General features: G+C 42.4%; 1 protein-coding gene across 5 annotated transcripts in view; it reads left to right on the top strand.

Annotated features, from left to right (window-relative positions):
* spega (striated muscle enriched protein kinase a) overlaps positions 1–27,151 on the top strand; it is a 51,046-nt gene that overhangs the window by 17,425 nt on the left and 6,470 nt on the right. For 3 of the 5 annotated variants that reach the window (XM_079628848.1, XM_079628845.1, XM_079628849.1), the window contains 22 exons: positions 316–462; positions 6,808–7,068; positions 7,249–7,407; positions 7,503–7,692; positions 7,774–8,003; positions 8,153–8,272; positions 8,356–8,460; positions 9,779–9,985; positions 10,215–10,338; positions 10,414–10,586; positions 14,098–14,210; positions 14,338–14,506; positions 14,813–14,918; positions 15,229–15,426; positions 15,507–15,564; positions 15,688–15,765; positions 15,878–16,050; positions 16,136–16,162; positions 22,739–22,891; positions 22,997–23,039; positions 24,211–24,279; positions 24,377–26,597. In XM_079628848.1, the coding sequence (XP_079484974.1) occupies positions 316–462; positions 6,808–7,068; positions 7,249–7,407; positions 7,503–7,692; positions 7,774–8,003; positions 8,153–8,272; positions 8,356–8,460; positions 9,779–9,985; positions 10,215–10,338; positions 10,414–10,586; positions 14,098–14,210; positions 14,338–14,506; positions 14,813–14,918; positions 15,229–15,426; positions 15,507–15,564; positions 15,688–15,765; positions 15,878–16,050; positions 16,136–16,162; positions 22,739–22,891; positions 22,997–23,039; positions 24,211–24,279; positions 24,377–26,597 (5,124 nt within the window). The remainder of the gene's footprint in view (positions 1–315; positions 463–6,807; positions 7,069–7,248; positions 7,408–7,502; positions 7,693–7,773; positions 8,004–8,152; positions 8,273–8,355; positions 8,461–9,778; positions 9,986–10,214; positions 10,339–10,413; positions 10,587–14,097; positions 14,211–14,337; positions 14,507–14,812; positions 14,919–15,228; positions 15,427–15,506; positions 15,565–15,687; positions 15,766–15,877; positions 16,051–16,135; positions 16,163–22,738; positions 22,892–22,996; positions 23,040–24,210; positions 24,280–24,376; positions 26,598–27,151) is intronic. The other 2 variants (XM_079628847.1, XM_079628846.1) reach the window with 2 other exon arrangements.

Below are 27,151 nucleotides of genomic sequence, written 5' to 3'. Positions count from 1 at the left end.
CCTTTTTTTAAAGAAAAGGAGGGACTGGTGGAAATGTATTTTTGTGGTAATAAACAAACCACCAAATGCTGGCTATTGATCTCAACTTGAACTGAATGCGGAATACTCCTATAAAACTCAAAGATCAGACACATCCTATTTTACTGCATTGCAGGAACAGAATAAAATTGTGTTTTGAGCATAATGTTTACATTTAGATCAGTTATTTGTAACCAGAGACTGATGACTAGACATTGTGAGGTTGTAATGACTTCATGATAGGTTACCTTATCATCACTTGATCTGTGTGTAACAACTGTTGCCCTATCCTCCCAGAAGACCCATCAGATGACTTCTGCATGTCTGTGGAGGAGGAACCCGCAGAGGTCCCCATGTCGGAACTTCCTCGTAAGGATGTTATGAGAGCTTCTGGATCAGAGGTGATGCTTCAGAGCATCATCAAGGGAAACCCTGGCCCCAGAGGTAAGATATCTCAGACCTAAGCTAGTATTATTTAAATGCTAATCATCTGAGTCTTTAAAATTATCTTATGATCTCTTTGCATCAACATCTTCATGATCTTCTCATTTAGGACTAATACAATAATGAGTTACAGTGGAGACACTCAGTAATTAAATCATATAACATGGTTTGAAATCAGCACCCACCAAATGAAAATCAAGTGAAAAATCACCCATTTCGGGTAATTCTGTCAACTTACTAGCCAATTTGATGAGTTAAAATTCATATATTAAATATTAATCTATAATTAGACAAACCATCTCTACGAAATAGACAACATCAGTGGCTTGTAAAACCCATAGAGGAAAGCTCTTAATGGAAAAGCTCTACAGATTCAGCAGAAATCTTGATATAAATACTATTTTATGCAGCATCAGCACAGATCTGTCTAACATTATGATCATCACTAAGCAACAAATGACTCACATGCTGGTTGGTCATATGAGAAGAGTTTCATAATAAGTAAACATAGGCCTATATACAGTATAGACATTGCCATTCAAAGATTTAAAAACACCCAAGGTAAAATATAATGATTTGGAAAAATAACGATTTATCATCACATTTGTAAAATATTTTGTCATAAAGATAGAATAACATTTCTATTCATTTTCCACTGAATTATGCGATCTGAAGAGCTCAAACAGCGAACTCTGTCTCTCCTCTTCCTGATTTGCGTCAGTTATGATCTCAGTGCTCATTCACTGTACAGCTGTCAATCATCTCACGTGATGCAACCAAGGGGGTAATCCATCAGCCGGAAACTGAAGCTTCCCCCAGGGACCGCCATTGTGCCAGACCAACACCTCCTGTTAGCATTCCATTGACTCCCATTCATTTTGGCGTCACTTTGACAGCAAATAACTTTACATCTGAGGCATTTAAAGACTCCATTTGTCCATTATTTATTTCTAAAGAAACACGACAATGTATAAAAGGCTCCATTACCTTGTGTCTTACGTTATGGCCCTGTAGAAGCAGTTTTTGTACAAATAGGCTAACGATTAAGTCATAACCTCTCGACTCTCTGTCGCACAGTCGAGAAATTACCGTATAGACCGGCGGAGAAACTCGCAAGCAATCGGGGGGACGTGGAGGCATAAAGTCTGATAAAGTCAAGGGAGAAGCCCATAGAGAGTCATAAAGTTGCTCCTGCTGCTAGCTCATGTACAGCTAATACTCATGCTCTCCGTCTCTGCGAGATTTGGAAGGGAATGATTCAGATTTTTCTTGGCACAGCTACTAGAAGACATACAACTGTCAGAGGTTGCTCACGTCACATCTACGTCGTCAAGCTCAGTTCGAGCCTGCGCAGTACGCCCGGCCATCAGGAAGTGATGCTTCTAATTGACTTCATTTTTCTCCGTTGAAACCTATAGCCCATACAGAAATGTAATATATTACATATATGTCCCTATAGTGACGCCGTTGTATATGCTAAATGTCACATATATACATATCTCTAGATATATGTTGATATAAGTTTATAACATATTAATGTCCATATTAAATTAGTATATTGGCATATATTAATACGATGTATATGATTATTGTTTATATAATATTGTATGTTATGACCATATATGTCACCGATATGTTTAATTTATATATGCCAATTTATTTAAACAACATAGGCTACACACATACATGCTTATGGTTTCCTTAATTCCTTGATTTCCTTATTAGAACAGCTTGAACTTTTAACAAGTCTACACAATCCACATTTCATTTCAATTTCTATCCCATTTTAGAATTGGCAAATTTGTTCATAAATACTTTTTTTTTTATGATTATTTTACTCTTATACTACGTTTAATGCTTGAATCTGATGGGTTTGAGCATGGGTTTAGATGCAAGAATAATTAGTCCTACATACAAGAGCGTTTTAATGACAAATACTTTACAAACGTCTTGAAATACATCATCTGAACAATATTTTGAGGTGTGGTAATGCAACAGCAACCAATCAGCTGTGCCATGTAGATAATTTGATCGCTACCAAATGAGTCAAAGACTCACTAGCCTGCACCATCCAGAGATTCATGCCAGAACTAGGTAATTTACTGAGAGTATAAGTGTACTTTCATAAACTAAAGAATGTGCTGCAAGGATTTGGCTAGTAAACTGTCAGTATACCTATAAGTTCACTTTTAGGCCTAGAATAGTTTCAGTAGAAACTAAAAAAATAGTTGTAAACTAGTAGTGTGTACTCAAAGTTTACTATTTACAATTAAAGTACTTTTATACACTAAAAAGTGGGCCCATTTAGTCCCAAGGATATTGAAACAGTACAATTACAAGTATGATTCTAGTACATTGATATTAGTATACTTACTAAATAAAGTATACTTAAAATATCCTTGAACATTAATTCAGTATACATAAAATTAACTTGAAGTATACTTATTTGTTATGGGTATAGCAAGAAGTCTTTGTCCTTATTTTACAGAGTATGTTTCAAGCTTGGAGTGACAGAAAACACATCACTTTCATTTCTCATGTTCCACAAATAAATTAATCAGAGTCTTTCAGTTTGTAGTCTATTTCCTATTTTTTTGTATTTGTATTTAATAAAAAAATAATATTTTATAATTTTCATTTCCCCCCCCTAAATTTTCCTTCTGTAAAAATATTTTTTCTCCATAATTAAAAAATAATAATAATTCTCAAGTCAACAAATGTTTGCTAGGTACCAAGCACAAGGTGCTATCAATATGCATAATAACTAATAGCTAATACTCACAAGGTGACAGAATGTCTGTTACTGTATCTGTTGATTTGTAGTTGAATAGACTACAATCACAAAAAAAAATTCAAGCCATAATCAAAATACATAATGGCTTTTATTTATTTATTTATTTATTTTTTGCATTTGAACCACATAGTTCAGTTGTATAGCACATCTGCGATGCTACCATACACCCATTTATACACCCATTTCTAATGGATGAAGCCTTGGCCTTGGAGAGAGGTCATCAGGTGGTCCCCAAACTTCACTGGGTGTTTCAACCCTTAACCACAACACCCTCCAGTTGGTGGGTCAGCAGTGATTGGCCAGGTCACTGCCCCTCTCCTCCAGGCTTCCAGCTTGTGGCCTCTCTCTTGTGCCAGAGCCAACAGGAGGCTCTCCCTGACGCTTCTCCCAGCCTATGAACGGCTTCTTTCCTCAAGTGGCCTCTCAATCCAACCTTTGTCAATAGATTCCACACAGATTGAGCTGGGAATCCTCGACATCTGACTTCCACCGTCATCAGCCATGTTGTCCACCCCTTGTCCCGGCAGTCTTGGACAAGTTGCTGGTATTTGGCTTTTTTCCTCTCTGCAGCTTCCTCACAGCCCTCCTCCCACGGCACCGTCAACTCCACCAGAATGATCTTCTTTCCCTCTGGAGACCACATGATGATGTCAGGCCTTAGAGTTGTGGACAATACCGCCTCAGGGAAGTGGAGTTTTCTCCCGAGATCAACCTCCATTTCCCATCCCTGGGCTGACTGCAGGAGATTCTGCCTGGCTTGGCCTTTGGCCCTCTTACACAAAGGCGATGATGCTCTGCAGTGGTCTTGCTTTGGCTGGTTGTTTATTCCTCCTTTCTTGCTCCATGATGTCTGCAAGCACTGCCAACACATTGTCATGGCACCACCTGTATCTCCCCTGTGCCATTGCGATCTTACACCCTGACAGAATGTGCGCCATTGATCCTTTCCCACCACACAACCAGCACAGTGGGTCCTCCCTCATCCCCCACCTGTGCAAATTGACTGGGGTTGGTAAGGTGTCATACACTGCTCAGAGTAGAAAGGATATACAGAAGGGCTCCAGCCACCACAGTTCACTCCATGTGATTGTTCTCTTGGGGAGGTTCCACCTCGTCCAGGCGCCTTGGGTTGTGAGCTCGATGGATTTTGCTCTTCTCCCTTCTTCCTCAAGGTTTCAGACTTCATCCTGGATCATGGTTCTCTTCTCCCTAGGGGTGGACTTTGACCACAGCAGGACATGTGCTGTTCCTAGACCCTGTCTTCCAGTGCAAGGGTTTCCGATGATATAGTTGGTAATGAGAGAACATTCTGCCTGGTTAATTACTGTGCTGGCGGCCCACTTATGGCCAGATCTTGTTCTGACTCCTGCTTCCCTGGTGAGTTGGTCTTGAATGTCCCTATATGTCAGGGACAGTCTGAATTTGGCAACTTTAATCTCCTTCACCACTGATGACAGGGGAAGCTGGAGTTGGCCCGACCTTATGTAGAGCCCCAAAGATTTAAAGCTCGGGGGTGTTCCCAACCATCTTCTAAGGTGATTGTTGAACTTCCTCTCCATTTCTTCAACAGTTGATAGAAGCACCTCAAATATCGTGAGAAGCCACATGAGTCTCGGGAGCAGGCCATGTTGGTAGATCCAGCACTCGTATTTCCCAGGCAGGCCAGACTTAACAATCTTTTTCAGACATTCTTCAACTTGTATTCCGGTGCTGGAGATGCTGTTCCTGTCTGACAGGGAATCATCATACCACTTTCCAAGGCATCTAATTGGGTTCCCCTGGATGTTCGGGATTATTTCCCCTTGAACACGTAGCTTGAACCTTCCAGTTATTTTGTCCTTTTGGATCACCAGGCTCCTTGATTTCTTGGGCTTGAAGACCATCTTTGCCCAAGTGGCCATGCGATTCAATTCTGCCAGGACCCATGTTGCCTGCACGTGAGTTGGTGTTATCATGGTAAGGTCATCCATGAATACCCTGATTGCTGGTTCATTCCCATGATGAACAAGATGGGAGAGATTGTGCATCCAGTCACTATCCCCTTTTCCACTGGCTGCCACTTTGTTAGCATACTGTAGTACATGATCATATTTGGCTCCTGTTGTTGAAAGCTCTAGAATGTAAATCAGATAAAATCACATACATCTTCCAGTTCATTATTTACAGTATTCACAATATGTACTGAAGCTAACATGGTCAGCATTTTAGAGACTTTGAGAATCTGTTAATTTTACGTCACACTTTTTTTTAATTCTAGATTTAAATAAAAACAATCCCTGATTTTCAATGTCTTAAGACTTTTTAACCCCACCTCATCTTTAAGTTAGCTAGGGTAGGTGGTTTTCGGAGAGGCTAGCAATAGCGAGCTAGCTTTGAAAGCATAAGATCCCACCCTCCCTTCAGAGCGTCTCCAAAATCACGCCTCCTCCAAAACACATGAATGCGCATGAAATACCTCATGTCTCACATGAACTACCTCATGTCTCAAAGCACATAACCTGTATCACCTGGCTGATGCAGATTAATTTCGGCGTTGATAGTATTGCCATTGAAACGCATAAATTTTAGTCATGAAAGCAGCATTAGTGCGATGTTTTGGTTCAGGAGGAACTGTAAAAGTTTTGGTTTGCGGTGCTCGGTAATTAACATCTGTCTAACTCTAGATAGCATAAAACACGCTGTTGACTTGTGATGTCTGTGCAAGCAGGGTTCGCGGAGGTGTGAAATACATACGTTGACAGGCAGGTAGGACATTGTTGTTGTTGTAAAGTTTTCTTTCATTGAAGCTGGGACCAGGAGACAGTTTGGATCACACTCAAATTAGAAGTTCTTCTTTATTGAGCGCAGCTGCAGTTCTTCAAAACAGTCTAAATCTAAACAGTATACATTGTAGTCTATATACATTCCAAAGAGGGGAGGGATTACATAGAGGAGGAGACTTCTGGAGGTGGTGACAAATTCAAACAAATCATACGAAAAGCAGGGAGGAGTTGATTCTATCTAGCGAAAAACCTGTATTGCAGGTTATCTGGATTGCTCCAGAGAAACCGAACCAATCAGCATTTAACAATATTGTATTGCTAATCCAATCATCCTGACTTGATTGCTTCAAACCTTAACATTATCATAGAGACAAAGGCACCGCTGTACCTTGAGCTTAATGGTCAGGAAGTGCATAAAGACAAAAGCTAATGTCAGACTCCTGAATTGCTTGACTTAATCTTCATCTATACCTTAAATGCTAAAATCAGTATTCTTCAACGTGATGTTTAGGTAAGAAAGCATATCTGAAAAAGATTCCTAAAATTTGTTATTCTTCATTGTCCTTTTGGAATGAGAGCAATGATTAGATTAACAATTTATGGTCCTACACCTTGTTATTTCTATCAGGATAAGAAGAGACTTTCAACTAGCATAAAAAAAAAAAAAAACTGGAACAAATCACTTTCCTTTAATATTGTCAATAAATGTAGATATTTCTGCAAGCAATTATAAAGCTAAGGCTTGAACTTTTGATTGTGCATGACTTGTAACTGTTCTTTTCTGCCTAGCAGCTACTGCTGCGTCATGTCTGACCATTGCCCGACCAATGCAGGATGTCAAAGTCAAGGCAGGAGATATTGCCTTGTTTGAATGTTTCATAACTGGGCCACCGGCTTTGGATGTTGATTGGCTAGCCAATGGGAAGTTGATACAGCCAGCACTATTTGATTGTAAGATGCAGTTTGATGGACATCGATGTCATCTTCTGTTTAAATCTGCACATGAAGACTACAGTGGAAGCTATACTTGCAAAGTCAGTTCAGCAAAAGGTAGGAGTCATACCAACTGTGAAAAGTGAGCATAGCTGTGTTACACCATATTTGCATCAGTAATAGGCTATATATTATATAATATAATATAATTAATATTGTTTTCCAGTAATGCTTATTTGCTTGCAAAACTTCTGATTAATATGAACTGTGCTTATTTTTCCTACTTGTATGGTACAGAAAATCTCACTTGTACAGCTAATCTTCTGGTGATTCCATCTAAGGAGCCACTCTTTACACGGAAACTGGAGGTTCTGGAGGCTACTGAGGGCTGGTCTGCACAATTTGATTGCAAAGTCAGTGGGTTTCCCTCTCCTGAAGTCACCTGGACTCATTGTGGTAAAAATAAAGAGTCAGATGCAGAACTCTGCTTGGAACTAAAGCAACAAATACATTTGTCATCACTGATTAAAAATACCTATTTTGTCTCCTAGAACAACCTGTGGTGGAGACTGATAATATTCGCATTCTCCAAGTAAATGGGCATCACTCTTTGCTCATCACTCATGTTAACAAGGAGACTGAGGGATTTTACACAGTAATTGCTCGAAATGTTCATGGAGAAGCGGAGAGCTCAGCTGAACTCTATGTACAGGAACCTCGATCGGCCATATGTACTCACATGTAAGAAGACCAACTTTTCTTATCAATGTATAATTAACATTCTTTATTCTTGTCTCATTTGTTTGTTCATTTTGCACTCAGGTCCAGGCTAGAAAAGATGCCATCAATCCCTGAGGAGACTGAGGTGTCTGAGGTAGAGGTGGAACACAAGACAATGCCAGACTTCATAAAACCTCTCAGTGACCTGGAAGTAGTAGAAGGAAAAGAAGCAGTACTGAAGTGCAGGGTAACAGGCCTGCCATACCCCAAAATCATTTGGTTCCATAATGGAAAGATGATAGAGAGCACTGATGACGGAAAGATGATACAGTGTAAGTCCACAAAAATATTGTCAAAAGCATTTAAAAGGATATTAGTCTAACACTGCCTTAAATTCTAACTGGGAGGTTCTTATACATTTACTACATTTATTGTCTCCTGAATACATGTCGTCTTTAATCATATCATGTACCTCTTCTAGACAGGGATGTTCACAGTCTGGTCATTAATTCTGTGTGTCATGACCACAGTGGTGTGTATAAATGTGTCATCTCCAATAAAGTGGGGAAGGCTGCCTGCTATGCTCATCTATACGTTGCAGGTAAGATGGAACTTCCTCTCATTTATAGTAGTATTGTAACATCCATATGTATCTGCCTCACTAACAGTGTAGCTTCTTGATAGTTAGCCTTCCTGAGCCACCTGATGGTCTTCCAGTAATTGGATCTGTAACTGGGAGAACGGTCTCATTGAGCTGGAAAGGACCAAAAAAACTGGACCCATCCATCGGTAAATTTATCCATGTCTTTTCTTAAACTATCCTGGCAAGATAGTTCCTGATATTTTTTGTTTAAAGTTAGTTTATCATGTTTTATTATCTGTGATAATTAATTGACAACTAGGGGAGAGTGTGGTAAGATGTAACAGTGGGTAAATTCTGCCACCACCTAAATTATTTTTAAAGGGGTTATCGGATGCCCGATAAGTTGGTATGATTGCCCGTTTTCCCATTTTCCACAAGTTGGTATGATTCTTTCGGGTCTTCATGTAAAGTTTGTAACATATTTTGGTTAAAATTCCTCAGTGGTTGTGAAAAACAACACCCTTTTACCTCCTCAAAAACAGCTATGTTCACAGCAACCCTTTTCGGTGCATGCCTCTTTAAATGATAATGAGAAACTGCTCACCACACCGATCTCTTCCGTGGGGGGTGTCGACACAAGACTGCCTTGGCAGACAGAATACAAATGGCTGAGGGCGGAAATATGCTAGTAATACGGAACAGTCCGTCACTGGTCGTGGGCGGAGCATGAGCAATATGACATCATATTGCTCAGAAAATCGAAACGCCTTGATTATTGAGAGTGTTTAGGCTTTTTGAGGAAATTTTTATTTATTTTTTTGTTAATTTTAGGGTGATTGTGTCCACACACTGCAAATACACTTTTATATGCAAACACCATGTAAAAGTGAATTTGGCATCCGAATCCGATGACCCTTTTAATGTGGGACTAGTGATTAGATGAGTTTACCTGTTCAGTGTGATGACGTTTATTATCCCTGACAATCTCTGTTGTTCCATTTAGCCACTAATTAGTAACCACCCTTTTCAAGTAAAAGCTTTAAAAAATCACAAGGGGGCATTACTGATGTACTGTATGAATGAATAAATGAATGAATGAATGAATGAATGAATGAATGAATGAATGAATGAATGAATGAATGAATGAATGAATGAATGAATGAATGAATGAATGAATGAATGAATGAATGAATAGTTTTTATTATTGTGTCTTGCATACTACTGTATGCCCAGCCCTAATGGACTTGTAAAACACCAAAACCAACAAAAGACCAGTTATCACAACATACATAAACTTATTTAAATAAACAAGTCTGCAAGTCTACTGTATGTTATGTCATAGAATAAAACATGATAATATATTGTGCTTAATCACAGATGTCATTTCAGTAATTTAAACAAAAATCCATTCAAAAAATCCTTGACTTGACATTCAAAAAATGACTTATCAGTCATCTCAGTCAAAGTATACCTGTTAATCCTAGCCTCCCCTATAGCATTTTCTTTGTCCTTCATTCATTTCAGATCCTGCTTCACTCATGTACTTTGTTCAACAACAAGCTCTGGGCTCCACCCAATGGACAACCATTGCCTCCAGCCTCAGGGACACTTCTTATACGGTTCCCTCACTTTCTAAGGGAGTCTGTTATTCCTTCAGAGTCCTTAGTGCCACCGGAAAAGCATTCAGCAAACCCTCACTACCCACTGACCTGGTCCAGCTCATTGACAGAGGTATAGAAAAAAAATTGTGCTCAAGTTCTCTGTACTCACTGTAGATACATTTGTAGATATCCTTTACTTTTTGATTACATATTTTCATGCTGTTCCTGATGACTTATACAGCACCTTCTGGTATTCTGCACTTTAAATTAATGCAGTTGCCGTAACCTTTTTGTCTGGGAAATCATGAATGTATGTAGACTTCAAGAAATCATGTTTTCATTATTTTTCCATACCATAGGACAGTATTTACACAAAGCTCCAGTCATCCTGGACAAACCTGATAACGTGTATGTAGTTGAGAACCAGCCTGTCACCATCACAATAACCCTTAATCATGTCCAAGCAACATGCATGTGGAAAAGGTTAGTGACAAATGCAAACCAAACATTCAAACTACAATATAAATTGTGAATATTAAGTATGACATTGTTTACCAGAAGGGGAGTGGTGCTTGTCAACAAACCTGGTGCATTAGAGATGACCATGCCTGATGATGACCAGCATGCCCTACACATTGCCAAAGTGAAAAGCACGGATGTAGGGCAGCTTATCTTCATGACAAACAACCAGTATGGCAGTGACCTCTGCACTCTGCAGCTGGTCATGGCAGGTGAAGGCTCACTCATTTTGTTTTAGCTGCACATCAGCAGCAATGCATGGCAGAGCAGTAAAATAAGTGTTACACTTACAGCACATGTACATCACACAGGCAACTATTCAATGTGCAATTTGAAGGATTTGTAACATTTTAAATGTTTTGCTAATCTATAATATGCCTCTAATCTAAAAAATTTCTTGTCGGATAGCATAATGGCATTAAGCAGAAATGTTCATGTTTATGTAATATTATGTAAATCCTTTTTTTCTGAGATGTTATTTGAGAGTCTGTCGGCATCTTGCATTACTACAAGTCATTCCCCTTCAAGTTATGCCTCAAAGAAACAACCCTTCCAAAAAAGAAAAAAAAAAGTTTATTCAAGTGTGCTATTAATATATATATTTTTTTTCAATAAAAATGAAGGATGCATAATTTCGTCTACTTTTTATGTACTTCTCAAAGATATACTTAAAATTACACTTAAGCATAGCCTATTAAATATTTTTTCACATGTGTTTCAAAAGTGATTATAAGCCATTAAAATGAAGATACCAAAATAAATGTTTGTTAAAAAACAAAATCTAAAAAAGGATTTTAGGTTATCTTTAATACTTCTTGAGTAACAGGCATGCAAACTTGGGGCAAAAAAACAAACAAACAAAAAAACACAAGAAGTGCTTTTCCCCATTTTTGAACTGTCACCTTTGGCATGAAATGCAACAAAGATTACTTGCGTACACAGATTTAACTAATAGACATACCAATATCCATGGAAAATAATAATAATGATGCAGCCATCTTTCTAAAGCCATATTTACCTGCAATTTGGCAACAAATCAAATGTGAGCATCGGCATTTTTACCCTCCCTCTAAATTACTCAGTAAACATACATTCATGACTTTTAATATTTTGGCTTTCTTATTCATTTATGTATTTCTTTCACCAGAATTCTTTTTTTCAAAAGCTGTTGAGTTGTCATGGAATAACCCTACAACAAAATATTCTGGGAGCCATGAAAATTGTGAGAATTATCAAAAATGGCTTCTAAAAAATGCTGATGGGGAAAGAGTTAATGTACAGTTGAAATTATATTTCAAGGATAAAAAAATAACACCTAAATAGGAACATAGTAGTAAGTGTGAAAATAATGGGGGTATATAAATAGTCAAGTATGTATATAATTTGAAAAAAACTTATAAGTATACTTGCAGTATGTTGCATGAAAATGTTTAAAGTGACCCACATTGACAATATGTAGGCAGTCATTTACACAGTATATCACAAACAGTTCTGGGTAGATTACTTACAAATTGTAAACAGTTACTGATTCCAATACATGACAAAAATTGTAGTTAGTAATGTAATCTACTAGATTAGATTGTAACAATCTAGATTGTAATCTAGATTACAGGTACTTTTTTTAGGTAATGTATTCTGAATACTTTTTAATAACTTTTTAGATCACTTTTGACATAACTCATTTATCACATTGATTTGAATAGGATAATCTTGTACCATGAATAATTCATGTTTAATATAATGCCATTGTGAGAATAACATGTGATAATGTAATCAATAGAAAGGTAATTATAGTTTGTTTAAAGGTATTTTAAAATGTAATATCTTATTACTTATTTTTTTAAATCTGATTATGTAATCCAGATGTAATCAGTTACTTCCCAGCCCCTATAAATTCACTTTCACTTCACCTTCACGTCATGCCTGACCAGCCTGATCTGCATGAAAAAAAAAAAATGCCGAGCCTGAGCTCCTTCGCGTCACGTCGTGCCTGCCGAGCCTGAGCTCCTTCGCGTTGTGCCTGCCGAGACAGAAACTCTTCACGTCGTGCCTGACCAGCCTGAACGTCACGTTGTGCCTGACCAGTCTGATCTGCATGAAAAAAAAAATCTGCAGAGCCTGAGCTCCTTTGCGTCATGCCTGCCGAGCCTGAGCTCCTTCACGTCATGCCTGCCGAGCCTGAGCTCCTTTGCGTCGTGCCTGCCGAGCCTGAGCTCCTTTGCGTCATGCCTGCCGAGCCTGCCGATGCCTGCCGAGCCTGAGCTCCTTCGCGTCATGCCTGCCGAGCCTGAGCTTCTTTTGCGTCATGCCTGCCGAGCCTGCCGATGCCTGCCGAGCCTGAGCTCCTTCGCATCATGCCTGCCGAGCCTGAGCTTCTTTCGCGTCATGCCTGCCGAGCCTGAGCTCCTTTGCGTCATGGCTGCCGAGCCTGAGCTCCTTCGCGTCATGCCTGCCGAGCCTGAGCTCCTTTGCGTCATGCCTGCCGAGCCTGAGCTCCTTTGCGTCATGCCTGCCGAGCCTGAGCTCCTTTGCGTCATGCCTGCCGAGCCTGAGCTCCTTTGCGTCATGCCTGCCGAGCCTGAGCTCCTTCGCGTCGTGCCTGCCGAGCCTGAGCTCCTTCTCGTTGTGCCTGCCGAGATAGAAACTCTTCACGTCGTGTCCGCCTCACCCGAGACCTCGTCTCCGGCCAGGATGGGTGCCTTGCCACCCGAATGTATAAAAAAGCTTTCATTCGATTCCTACGTCCTCCTTTTCTTTCTTTGCACCCGTCCCTCACATCCTACAGGGGGTGGAGCTGAGAAGCGAGGAAAGGAAACAAGGATGCACAAATAAGAATTGAGAAGCACCCAATGATTCCAAAGGAAGGGACTCTGTATACATCGCCTAATTGGCTGTTACATTGCAGGGGCATAACTTGTAGTAAGGGTGGTTTGTAGTACTGCAGGATGCAGTCGGACACACTTGTATACAATCATTAGAATGCAATGCTTTTCAGATTATGCACTCTAACAGACATTGTTGTATGATGTGTGATTATTGAGCATTCGTTGTAAAAACGTTCCATCACGTTCAATCTAAATTCAGCTTTTCTTTTCTTTTCTTCAAAAAAAGGTATTTAAAGAATCTTTAAAGAATATATTTTTTTAGAACAAGCTCCAAAAAGGACATAAAGGTTGCATACAATCTCTTGTGTGTAAGTGATAATTCTTCTGAAAAGAGCATGAATTTCATGATGCTACAGGCTGTAGTGCTGGTCTATCTGATGAACCAGAATAGTCATGCTGTTCTCAAGCTAAACTGAGCTGGTGTCGCTGGTCCACCAACACTCCCAATTCCCATGCTGGGGACCACAGCATCTCATACCTTATGATGACGACCAGCAGCAATGCTGGATTTTCAGCAGGGAGAATCACTTTTCATGATGAGAAATAATTAAAACATTGATTAACTTGTGTATGATCCAATAAAATCAAATATCATAATTCATGGGACATAAAGGGTAAAAATAATATAATAAACTGTATGTATCATCCAATATGACAACATGTCAATAACATCAAAACTCTCATGACATTATCACACAAGCATCACATATAATTTTTTGGGGGCGAATTATTCCTTTAATTTCTTTGTACTTGAGTATTGATTATCTGCATTGATGCTGCTTCATGCATTGAGTTTTTAAGTTGTTTTTTTAAATTGCTTTTTTGGTGTCCATTTCAGTGCCCCCTACATTTGAAATCATCATGGAAGACTTGGATGTCTGTGTGGGGGAAACATCTCGTTTAGCTGTTGTTGTAGATGGAAAACCTAACCCTGATATCCTCTGGTTCAAGGTACGTTTACACTCTTGAACATGTTAATGTCTATAGTCGTGAGAATGTGAATGTCTATAATTGAAATTCACTGGAGATTTTTTTTTTTTTTTGCTGTCCTTGATGATTTGTTCTGTTTGACTTTCAGGATAGTATTCTTCTTGTGGAAAGCAGTCGTTTTACCTTTGTGTATGATGACAGAGAGTGCTCGCTTGTTGTTCTCAATGCTCAGCCTGAGGATGTGGGGGTCTACACTTGCACTGCTAAGAACTTGGCTGGGTCAGTGTCCTGTAAGGCTGAGCTTACTGTCCATACTGGTAAGTTATACAAATTAGTTTGAATATGGCTAGCCTGGCCAAAAGCAGTTCTAGTGAATAACGTCTCGGTTACGTATGGTAACCCTCGTTCCCTGATGGAGGGAACGGAAACGTACGTTTTGACCTAAGAACTAAACTACGAACTGAAACTAAACAAGCCAATGCACATTGGCGTGCAATCATTTGCATCAGCTGTTCAGCCACGCAGTATATATAAGAGACTCATGGTTTACTTATTAGAAACTTGTTTTGCATGTTTGGTATAGTTAACAGGATAATGTGATACATGTATATACATATTCACAGCCAAAAATGTGGAGGAAGAAGAAGGGCAAATGGAAGATGAAGGCACAATTCTTCGGAGGATGCGTAGGCTGACTGATTACTATGACATACACAAAGAGATTGGCAGGTCAGATACCATACTAAAAGGACATTGCTATCATTAGGAGAATACTGGGTAACACTTTATTTTAAGGGGATGTAGTTACACATTACTACATGCACTTACTATAGTAATAACATTAAAGTATGCATAATTACAAGTTACTAACCCTAAACCAAACCCTAACCATAACTCTATAGTAAGTACATGTTAATTAATATTACTCAGAACTTATTTGAATAAGTACATTGTAACTACATCAACTTAAAATAAAGTGTAACCGAACACTGTGTAAATTTGGATCTGACAGGTCTGTAATGTCTTCATGTGTTCACAGAGGTTCTTTTTCATATGTCAAGCGAGTGACACAAAAAAAAGGTCAATCATTTGCAGCAAAATTCATCTCAGTGCGGGCAAAGAGAAAGACTTGTTCCCTGAGAGAGATGACCCTTCTGTCAGAGTTAGACCATGAGAAGATCATCCACTTCCACGATGCTTTTGAAAAGAGGCGTGTAGTGGTCATTATTACTGAACTGTATCCTTTCCCTCTGATTAATTATCCTTTTTTAATAAGAAGCTGTTTGCTTGCATCATTATCCTTAAATGATTATAAAGGTGTCACGAACAGCTTCTGGAAAGAATAACAAAAAGAACTACCATCTTAGAATCTGAGGTTGGTGTTTGAACTGTGTATTCAGTTAAAATGAGTTGCTGCTGATTGATGCTAAAACAATGTAAGTAAATTACAAACAGTTTAATATATTCCATATAATTAATGTTTGTGTTATATGTGCAGGTTCAGTCTATCATACGACAGCTACTTGAGGGTATCGCCTATCTGCACCATAATGACATAATTCATCTTGATATAAAGGTCAACAGATAAAACTGTATAATAAACGTACTAAACGCTTTACTAATTATTTTACATTACTGTTTTGACTTTTCAGAGAAAAGTAATTATACAGTATTTATGTGTATTTCAGCCTGAAAACATTCTCATGGCAGACCAGAAAAGTGATCACATTCGTATTTGTGATTTTGGCAATGCTCTGAAAGTCAAACCAAATGAAGAATTGTACTGCAAATATGGCACACCAGAATTTATTGCTCCTGAGATTGTAAACCAGTCACCCATCTCTAAATCTACAGACATTTGGTAAAATACAATCACACCTAACTCAACTGACAGTTGGTTAAACTTTCATTCTCTATACTTTCTAAAACAACCTTTCTCTCCATAGGCCAGTGGGTGTCATAACTTATTTATGGTACGTATAGCCTATTTGACGATTACATTACGGTTTTCTATAGAGCGGCTATATATATATTGTGACGTCGTGCACTTTCCCAGAGAAACAGACAGCAGACGAGGATCCGGTTTATAAGCACCAAACGGCTGAGGTTTATTTCCTGAACGTGTACAACCTAAAACACGGGTATCAGGAGGTGTCCTAACTGTTCCCAAAGACAGAGATGTCTCTCCTCTCACTTTTCTCTACCCCCTGTCAGATTCATCTCAAAAACCGCCCGCCTCTCCCTAAGCCCCTCCCCCTTAACCATTTCCCTCCCGGACACCTCCCCCCAACAATAAGTGAATCAAGTAAGCATATTTATAACAGAGAATAAACAGCGTCAGCGCCACATTGCCCCCTCCTCAAGTTTCCTCGTCCCCGAGGAAGGTGAAATCCATGAAATGCCGGGGCACCCGAAGTGCCTCTCTGGGCCGAAGTCGTGATCCCATCCTTGCTCTTGGGGTCTGTTGCGGCTCCCTGGCAGGTAGTCTAGGCCTCAAGGGGGTAGTCGACCGGTACTCCACCTCTGGGGTGATACGTTGGCTTCCATTGCGATGTCTGCTGCCGTTCGAACGATGATCAGTGCTCATGGTGCGATCTTCAGGCGCCCCCAACCCAGACCGCCCCAGAAGAACTCCAGACCCTCCCGGCGCTGCGTCTCCAGCTCCTCCGAGAGTATCCAGAGTGCCCCCAGGAGCCTGGGTCAAAAGGTCACCCTCTTCACAGCCCGCTGAAGTTCCCCACCCCTTGTCCGACGCTGCGTCTCCAGCTCCTCCGTCCGCAGGGTGGGTCGCCCCAGCGGTCTGCCATTGTCCTCTGCTCTTGAAGGGTTGCCGTTCTCCCAAATATGGAGCCATCCTGTCCCGGTGTAACACCACAGCTTGTCCCCCAGGCCTCTTCCGCACACGATAAACAGACTCTCCCAGCCTCTTCACTACGTAACAGGGTCCTACCCAGGCAGAATCCAGCTTAGGTGAACGTCCCTTTTTCCTCTTCGGACTAAAGACCCATACCAGCTCCCCATCATTAAAATCACGTCCTGTACAATGATGGTCATATGCCCGTTTTTGGCGTATACCCGCCTGCAAAGCCTGACGACGAGCAAACTCATGGGCTGACTGCAGCCGGTCCTGTAGCTGATGGGCATACTCCAACCCGGGCGGGGCCTTTGGTGCATCTGGTGGTTGACCCATCAGCAGGGAGGATGGGGTTCGCAATTCTCTGCCCAGCATGAGGAGAGCTGGCGTACATCCGGTGGTCTCCTGCACCGCACTCCGACTTGCAAGCAAGACCATCGGCAACTGAAGATCCCAGTCCTTTTGATCCTGGCTCACACACAAGGCTAGCTGAGTGGCCAGTGTTCGATTGTACCTCTCTACTAACCCATCACTCTGAGGGTGTAGGGGAGTTGTCCTTGTCTTCCGGATACCCAACTGCCGACAGAACTCAGAGAACACATGTGACTCAAAGTTCCTCCCCTGATCCGTATGCATCTCAGAGGGAACCCCAAAGCGAGCAAACAGACCTTCCAAAAGGACATCCGCCACTGTCCCCGCCTCCTGGTTGGGAACAGCATAGGCCTCTGGCCATTTTGTAAAGTAGTCAATTGCGACTACCACAAATCGATTTCCTCGAGGGGTCTGTGGAAACGGTCCTAGGACATCTACGGCCACACGATCCATGGGACAGCCTACCAGCCATTGTTGTAGCGGGGCATGAGACCGGCCCGTCGGACCTTTTTTTAGCAGTGCAGGCATCACACCGACGACAGAATGACTCCACATCCCTACGGCAGGTGTGCCAATAGAACTCTTGCCGAACTCGTTTTAATGTTTTGTTTACTCCAAAATGTCCTACCCCCGGTTGTCCATGCATTGCTTCCAGAACCGAGCGGTGACAGGACTTAGGCACTACTGTCTGCCACCTGGTTACGCCTGTCACAGGTTCCACGAATCCTCTCTGCAGCAATCCCAAGTTCAATGCCAGGCCATCCCGCATAGACCACAACCCCCTCACCACTGGTCCAAAAGCCATGACCTCTTCCCACGTAGGCCTCCTCCCGGCTTCCACCCAGTCGATAACTACTTGGAGCTCGGGGTCCTTACGCTGCTCAGCGGCCCATGCTACATTTGAATCAGGCAGCACTGCACAACAAGACGCCTCCATCCCCGTCTCCGGTTTCGTGTCAGCCGGTCCCTGCATCACATATCCAGCCAGTCGCTCACATTGTGGGCAGGATGCCATACAGGTGCGTCTTGACAACCCATCCGCATTCTGGTGATTTTCTCCCTTGCGATGCTGAATGGTGAACTGGAACTCCTGCAGGCGTTCTATCCACCGTGCCACCTGTCCCTCTGGCTCCCGGAAAGACAACAACCAACGTAGGGAAGCATGATCTGTTCGGATCACGAAATGAAGACCACAGACGTGATGTCTGAAATGGCTCACTGCCTCCACCACGGCTAAGAGTTCTCGTCGGGTCACACAGTAATTACGCTCCGCCCTGTTGAAGGCCCGACTATAGTAGGCAATCACTCTCTCTCCCTTTTCCCCCTCCTGGGAGAGAACCGCACCCAGACCTACATTGCTGGCGTCTGTATCCAGGATGAATGGCAATCTAGGGTCTGGGGTGGCCAAGACGGGCGTATGACACAAAGCCTCCTTCAGGCTTTCAAAAGCCTGCTGCTGTTCTTGCCCCCACTGGAACCGCTGTGATTTCTTTGTCAACTCATGGAGGGGAGCAGCAACAGTGGCGAACCCAGGGACGAATTTCCGGTAATACGACGCTAGTCCTAGGAATGCTCGCAACTGCCTAAGGCTGCACGGGACCGGCCAATCGCGAACAGCTGCTGTCTTCTGGTCATCGGTGGCCACCCCTGCCGCGCTCACATAATGGCCCAAGAAGGTCACGGCTTTCTGCATCAACTGGCACTTCTCCGGGTGCAATTTCAGGCCAGCCTGGGCTATTCTGGTCATGACTAGATCGAGAGCACTCAAGGCCGATTCAAAGTCTTTTCCATGCACTAAAATGTCGTCTAAATAAACCAGACACACCTCTCTCGGAATACCCTGGAGTACCCGCTCCATCAGCCGCTCAAAGGTTGCCGGAGCGTTGCACAGACCAAAGGGCATAGTCTTGAACTGCCAGAGGCCTGTCCCTGTCGTGAAGGCAGTCTTTGGTCTCGCATCAGCACTGAGAGGGACCTGCCAATACCCGCTACGCAGATCTAGTGAAGAGAACCACCTGGACCCAGTGATCCGATCCAGAGACTCATCAACCCGCGGAAGCGGGTAGGAGTCCTTGACAGTCACTTCATTCAAGCGTCTGAAGTCGACACAGAAACGCCAGCCACCGTCCTTCTTGGGGACCAATACCACCGGCGAGGCCCACGGGCTTTCCGATGGCTCTATAATTCCCGAAGCTTTCATCTCTTCTAGGCAGTGATCTGCAGCCGACTGCCTTATGGGAGGTAACCGCCGCGCACGTTGCCGGATGGGTGGTGCATCCCCTGTGTTTATACAATGTTGTACCAACTTCGTCTGCCCGACATCACTGGCTGAGGCAGCAAAGAGGTTATCATGGCGTTTCATCACTCGCCATAATTTCTGCTTCTGCAGTTCTTCCAAACCCTCACTACTTCTCTCCCAAACAGCTTTTGCTGCTTGCATCAAAACTGGGCTCTCCTCAACTTGACTGCAGTTCCCACCATCAGAGACGGCTGGGGGTGGAATGGTGGGAAGCCCGACTGCAGAGCCAGACCATGGTGTCTCTACAGACTGTGACGTTGGTGACAAAATTGAAGAGTTTGGGCCCGGGACTCCCTGTGCTTGTGAGCCAGGATTCAGACGACCCACGTAGCGCGACTGAGGACCCATCCATATAGAATTAAAGTGAATTGGCACCGAACATTTTCCAGCTAGCGTTAGGGTCGCTGCCCTCAAGTCCAAAACCGCAGCTGCCTGGTGTAGGAAATCGATACCCAGGAGACAATATTCTGGAATCTCAGCGGCCCAAACCCACATAACTGTACTGTGTCCCTCCACACAGATTTCTGCCTCACAACGGCCCATCAAAGTTGCTTTCTCACCCATGACAGTGACCAGGGGAAAACGAGCTGGCTGAAGGAACCTCCTTGTCAAGAATTTAGGATGAATAATGGTGACTGTAGAGCCAGTATCCAACAAGGCCCGCACTAGTTGTCCATCCACTTTGGCCTCAATTCGGCAGCACTCTACTGGACTAACCAACGCAACAGACGATCCACAGGGAGGTTCTGAAATGGCTGATGGGCCGAGAGCACCTCCCTCTACTCCAGCCCCTGACCATTTCCCGACGGCATAGTGGACCCAGCCACATCCAGGGTCGCACATTCCCGGCGCAAATGACCTGTTTTTCCACAGCGCCAACAAATCATAGGTTCCCTCTCGGACGTATTCACCTTAACCGTTTGCGGGTGAGTCTGTTCCCCGGAACATGCAGCAAAAACCCTGGGGCGGCCAACATTATTGTTGCTTAACGTTCCGCCGAGCCGTTCATCCAATATCCCCTCTATAACCTGCGCTTGATCAAGGGCTTCGTCAAAGTTAGATGGCTGAGCTATTCGCACTTGCTGTCGCAACCGATCTGGGGTCAATCCCCGTACAAACGCGTCCAGAACCAATGCATCCCTCACGCTTTCGCTGAACGTTGGGTAGCTGCGATGGGCTAAGTGTCGCAGGTCAGCCATAAACACACCCAGGGGTTCTTTTGGTTGACGAATCCGCTCCTGAAACTGCTGCCGTAAGGCCAGCGGGGGTGTAATGTCCCCAAAGCGGCGAGACAAAGCCTGATGCAACGCGTGAACACTATACACCTGACTTCCCTGGACATCCAGCAGTACCTGTTGTGCATCGCCATCTAAAGCCGCTGCGAGTTGGCCCACTCTCTCGGCTTCGTCCCAGCCATTAGCCTCGGCCACCAGCTCAAACTTCTTCCGGAACGCCTCATAAGAAGAATGACCATCAAAGCGCCCCAATTTCAGACAGCTACGGGTTTTACAAGACCCCCGGTCAGGCATGAGTGTGACGGACTGCATTGGCCGGTTAGAAAAGGAGCAGCCAGTGGGTATGGGTTCTCTGGCTGGAGATTCTAAGGGCCAGCGAGGAGAGGTTGCTGATAAGGTTGGACACATGTCCCACACTGGCTGAGTTTCCATTGTTTGTCTCCTATTACTCATTATTGGTAAGTCAGAGTGCTTGTGGACACAGCTCATTTGGTGGGGGAAGTTATATGGCAGTGCAGTTGGCCACTGAACGTTGTAAGAGGGAGCGATTGAATAAGGTTTATTAATCTGTTCTGGTAAAACAAATGGATTAGCTCGGCTACCAACGGCGCTGTATCTCTCTCCAAAAATCCCCTCTTTGACATGCATATGGCTCGTTTGTGGGTAATTATAACTGTAGCTTGAATCTTCAGGATTGAAAGAAAGGGCTTCATCCGCTTTGACCCATATACAGCATCTCTGTTTACCAGCTTCTCTCTCCGCAATCCGCGAGACAGACCGGATGTTTTGATCCTCGCTGATTTCCGTTTCCGGGTCAGCCGACCGGCCGCGCCCGCGACCTCCCGCGATCGGAGTGCTCGCGATGAAATCATGTTCACCAAAAGCACGAGACATGCTAAAACAGGGTGCGGGGGTCTGTGGTCTAGCTTTAAGTGAATATTCTTGATCACATTCGTTCAGCAAAAGCGGCAGAAAAGGATTATTGGGCGATAGTGTGCTAATCAGCTCATTTCTTCCGTCTCGTAACGTTAGATGCTTTCCCTCGGGATTACGCTCATCCCGCCCATGCCGGGGCTCTCCCCTGTTCTGCTCTAACTTCTCAGCGGATAATTGAAGCGATCTTACCGGCTTATTCTCCATCGTCTTCTGGGAATCACGAGTAGAAAGCTGTGGTTTTAATATCCCACTTCTGACACCAGTGTGACGTCGTGCACTTTCCCAGAGAAACAGACAGCAGACGAGGATCCGGTTTATAAGCACCAAACGGCTGAGGTTTATTTCCTGAACGTGTACAACCTAAAACACGGGTATCAGGAGGTGTCCTAACTGTTCCCAAAGACAGAGATGTCTCTCCTCTCACTTTTCTCTACCCCCTGTCAGATTCATCTCAAAAACCGCCCGCCTCTCCCTAAGCCCCTCCCCCTTAACCATTTCCCTCCCGGACACCTCCCCCCAACAATAAGTGAATCAAGTAAGCATATTTATAACAGAGAATAAACAGCGTCAGCGCCACAATATAAATGAATTTCTTCACTAATTAATCACTTTTTTGCAACAAAAAATTAAACATCACAGAACTTACTTAAGCTGGACTGTGATGCTATTTTCTTCTGGAAACAAACTTTGTTGCATTATTTTCCTGTTATCTCTGTAAAGCTGCTTTGAAACAATCTGTATTGTAAAAAGCGCTATATAAATAAATGTGACTTGACTTGACTTTGAACTCTCCACTGACAGAATTTTGCATTCAACATGTGTAACATGTCTTTATCTTTCTCATAATCCACAGCCTAACAGGAGTTTCCCCATTTGCTGGGGAAAATGACCGTGACACTCTGCTGAACATCAGGAATTATAATGTTGCATTTGAGGAAAGCATGTTGAAAGACCTTTGCAGAGAAGCAAAAGGGTTCATCATAAAGCTCCTTGTACCAAACAAACTGTAAGTGTTTATTGCACCACAACAATTTTGGTAATATATCTGACGGATGTAATTGTTATGGAGTTATGCTCTCTTTAATGTAATGTTCAACCAATTGTACTTTAGGAGACCTGATGCCACAGAATGTCTCTTTCATCCTTGGTTCAAGGTATGATAGAATATTAACAAACAGGCTGCCATACCAATTGATGCAGTAAAACAAATTATTAATACTTCAGTCCATCCCTTTTGGTAACTTTGACTCGACTCCTACCAGCAGAAGCTTTGTACAAAATACATAGCTGCCATTCAACAAAACAAAACAGAGATACTATGAAATATATAATACCTTAATGCAATCTTCTAGCAATCACATCACCACTGCATGGCACACGCTAATTGCATCTGCAGCCAATGAGTTTGCTTGCTTAACATTTACAACCCCATTTCCAGAAAAGTTGGGACATTTTTGTCAAATGCAATAACATTTGCAATCTGGGATTTGTTTAATTCTCTTGAACCTTTTTAGTTTACTGACAAAATTACAAAGACAAGTTTTCCAATGTTTTCACTGAACAACATCATTGTATTTTGTAAATAAACACATTTTAATGTTATCCTAGTTAGATAATCCAACTCTTTTGAAACAGTCCACAATGAGTATGTGAATTGGCAATAGGTGAGGGAATCGTGTTTGGGTGTAAAAGAGCTTCTCAGTCTTTGTAAGCAAAGATGGGTCATGGCTCACCACTTTGAAATGTGTCAAACAATTCAAAAATCACAGTCCTCAATGCAAGATTGTAAAGGATGTCTTTCACCATCTTCCATACATAATATTGTGAAAAGATTCAGGGAATCCAGAGAAATCTCAGTCTGTGAAGGGCAAGGCAGGAGACCTCCGTTTAATGTTTGAGCCCTCAGACGGCATTGCATGAGAAACCATAATGCTACTACACATTTTCTGAAAATGGGGTTGTAAATAATTTGGTTCTGTGTTTGCTCGAGGCAAGCCTTGCAGCATGCTATCAGAAACCCACTTCCTCCTCCAGCTCCAGCCCTATATATCTGGTATGGGTAATGTCATGCTATTTGTATGTCAGAAGTAAGTCACATCCTTACAGCAGCTTGCCTGTGCACGTATTGGCAGTAGCAAGTCTCTGTAATTTCTCTGCAGCAACAGCGTAGTAGATCTATTTTGCAAAGACCAAATGCATTAACATTGTCATATCCATTACCATGCCAAAAAGTACCATTGCCATTTACCAAAAAGTATTTCAAGAGTTGTCATGCTTGAAATGTATTTTTAGATTACCTTAATCTAATTGTTATATTTCCCTTAGTCACTGACAAAGGGAAAAAACATCATCACAACATTACATAAGCAAGTACTAGCCCGACGGAAATGGCAGGTAAGCAATAATAAAAAACAAACTAACAAAAAAAATCTTAACATTAAAAAAAAAAGGTCATTACCTTATTCATTTTTTTTATTTTTTTTTATTTCAGTGTTCACTCATTAGATACAAGTCTAAAATGGTGATGAGATCCATATCAGAATTGCTGGATGATTCTTCAAGCCATGTGTCCCTTGCTGTGCCTAGAAACCTTAAAGACTGCTCACCACCTCCATCGTCGTCCTCCGACTCAGATGAGGACACTGATGAACTTCCTTTCATCCCTATGCCCCACACAATGATGTTGTTCTCTGGTTCCCGGATGTCTCTTACTGAGATTCACGAGGATGATGATAATGTCATCAGAGGATCCAATGATACCTACAAAAAAAACAGTCATTGTCTCGAAGACATCACAGAATGTCAGGCAATTGATCGACAGGAGAATCTAGACCACCTGGAGATTGCAGAAAGGACTGAACACTTGAAAGAATCCTTGCAAAGGGGTGACAGTGTAGAAGCTGAACAGGTAGCAGCCAAGTCCAGAAGAGAGCTGATGCGAAGAGGGAGTTCTGCTGACAGTGCACTTCTACTGCAGATCACACCTGAAGATGGTAATGTGAATGATAATACAAAGGAAAGCCAAAAGCACATGAAAAAGGCAGTTTCCATGGAGCTTCCACACAGGAGTAGTAGTCCAAAGACTGGCAAGCTGAGCAAGGAAGACTATGCTCTAAAACTTGATCTTATGAGGCAGAGGTTGCTAAGAGGGGGCACTTTTGACAAGAATATGGGTGGTCTTCGTGGCCCCCTGCTTGAAACACTGGGTGTTGATGATGATAGGCGAACTGCCTCTTTGGATCGTAACTTCAGACATGCCAGGTTGAGTGCTTCAGGAGTTTCTCAGGCATTCTCCACTGACAGTCCTGGGGAAACAAAAACTGTTTCCATGAAGAGGTCTTCTTTAAGGGAGGGAAACTCAGAGTCAATATCACTACATAGGAGATCTGGAGCCCCTCTAGAGATTCCCTCCCTTTTTCTGGAAGCCAAATCTAATATCACAGATCAAACCAAGGCTGTGTTTCCAAGAGAAATTCCTTCCAAGCCACCAACTCCAGACGTAGAAAATAAACAGGTGTCTAAGGAAGAAGAGGCTATTGGTAATGTCCATATAATAAATACCTCCCAGTCTGAATCTATATTAGATGACACTAAGAAGGAGATAGAGAAGATGAAAGAACACACATTCTCTCAAGACAGTGTGAAAGGAAAGATTAATAAAATTACTAAATCTTCTCTTGATATACTTCCACATGACATATCCTCAAATTATTCAAATAAAGTGCAGGTAAATGGCAAACACTCTCTCTCAGTGTTACCCACCCCTATCTTGAAAATATCACAGCCAAATACTCAACCTACCACTGGACATCCAGTTGTTGCTGCTGCTGCTTTATCTGCATACCAGCCGTCTCTTAGATCGGATATAAAAGATATTGATTCAGAGGAACTTTTTGAGGCAAGATTTAAGAAGAGGGAATCATCTTTGACACATGGCCTAAAACGATTAACAAGGGCAAAGTCTGAAGAAAACTCACCAGTTCTTCCACGGAGATCAAATGAAGAAGTTTATCGACCTGGCCCTGTTGGAGCCCCATTGGAGTTTGGACATAGAGGATTACAGGAAAAATCCAAGTCTGTCCAAGACCTCAGGGAGGTGGAGAAAGAATCTGGGCTTGGAATTTTTGGAAGATTCTCTATGCGTGCAAGGAGATTGCAACCCATTACTAAAAAAGGGAAAGATGAGACCTCAGATTCTGTCGCTAACAGACGACGAGTTACCTGGGCTATGGGACGTAGCAAGTCCCTAGACAAAAAAGAGGTTGAGACAGGAAGCTTTGATTGCACTATAGATACAATCAAAGTTGCTGAATTGCCTGTCCTTGCTGTGGGACATAGTAAGTCAAAAGACAGAAAGGGCAAGGAAACTAGACCCCACGTTGATGCAGAAACTCTAAAAGAAGAGAGGCAAGACAGCAAGAAAATAAATGATTCGCCAGTTCTAGCATTGCGAAAAAAGTTTGAGTCAAAGGTATCTGGATTTTCATTAAGAAAACAAAGTCAGCCTGACAAGAGGGGGGGAGAAAAGGAAACTAGAAATGAAGGACAGAAAACACCTTTGCTCTCCTGTCATCGCCGCTCTCAGTCTGATGGACTCATTCACAAGAATGTGGACAATCTGGAGAACCAGCTTTCCTCGCATAGTGATACTACATCATCCAAAGAGACACTTAACTACACTTCTAGTAGTACTTCTGTAGAGTCCTTTCAGAGTATGTATTATTCAGTTTATGCAATTTTTGTGAGTTATCCTAAACTATTCCAACACTATTCCAAGTATGTACGTTGTTGCTAAGTATGCTAGTTAGATAGTGTAACTTTATGAATTAAGCTTTGGAAATTTATTTATGCAAATTATAAAGAGACATTGGGCCCTATCTTGCACCCAGCACAAATGACTCTACACCGACGCATGTATCATTCCTATTTTACACCCGACGCACAGTGGACTTGTTCCGGTGCTAACATTCCCTGACCAGTGCTATTTTGCAGTTTTAGAAAACAATTCCGCCACAGACCAGGAAAAACCTAGTCTAAAGTCAGTGGCGCGTTATTCAGATGCCATTTTAAGGGCGCGTGCTTGGCCATAATGTAGCATGTGCACAACGCGCATAAACTTTGATTCTCTCATCTACACAGATGCAGCAGTTCCCATTTTTGCAAACCATACAATTACAAGGAAAAATATTACCACACGAGGGAAATCATTGTGGTGTCCATGAAGATGTGAAAAATAGGCATAAATCTAGCTTACACATTTACCCAA

This window comes from Phoxinus phoxinus (assembly GCF_949152265.1).
Source record: "Phoxinus phoxinus genome assembly, chromosome: 11".
Lineage (NCBI taxonomy): Eukaryota > Metazoa > Chordata > Actinopteri > Cypriniformes > Leuciscidae > Phoxinus > Phoxinus phoxinus.
This window is presented reverse-complemented; position numbering and strand designations above follow the sequence as displayed.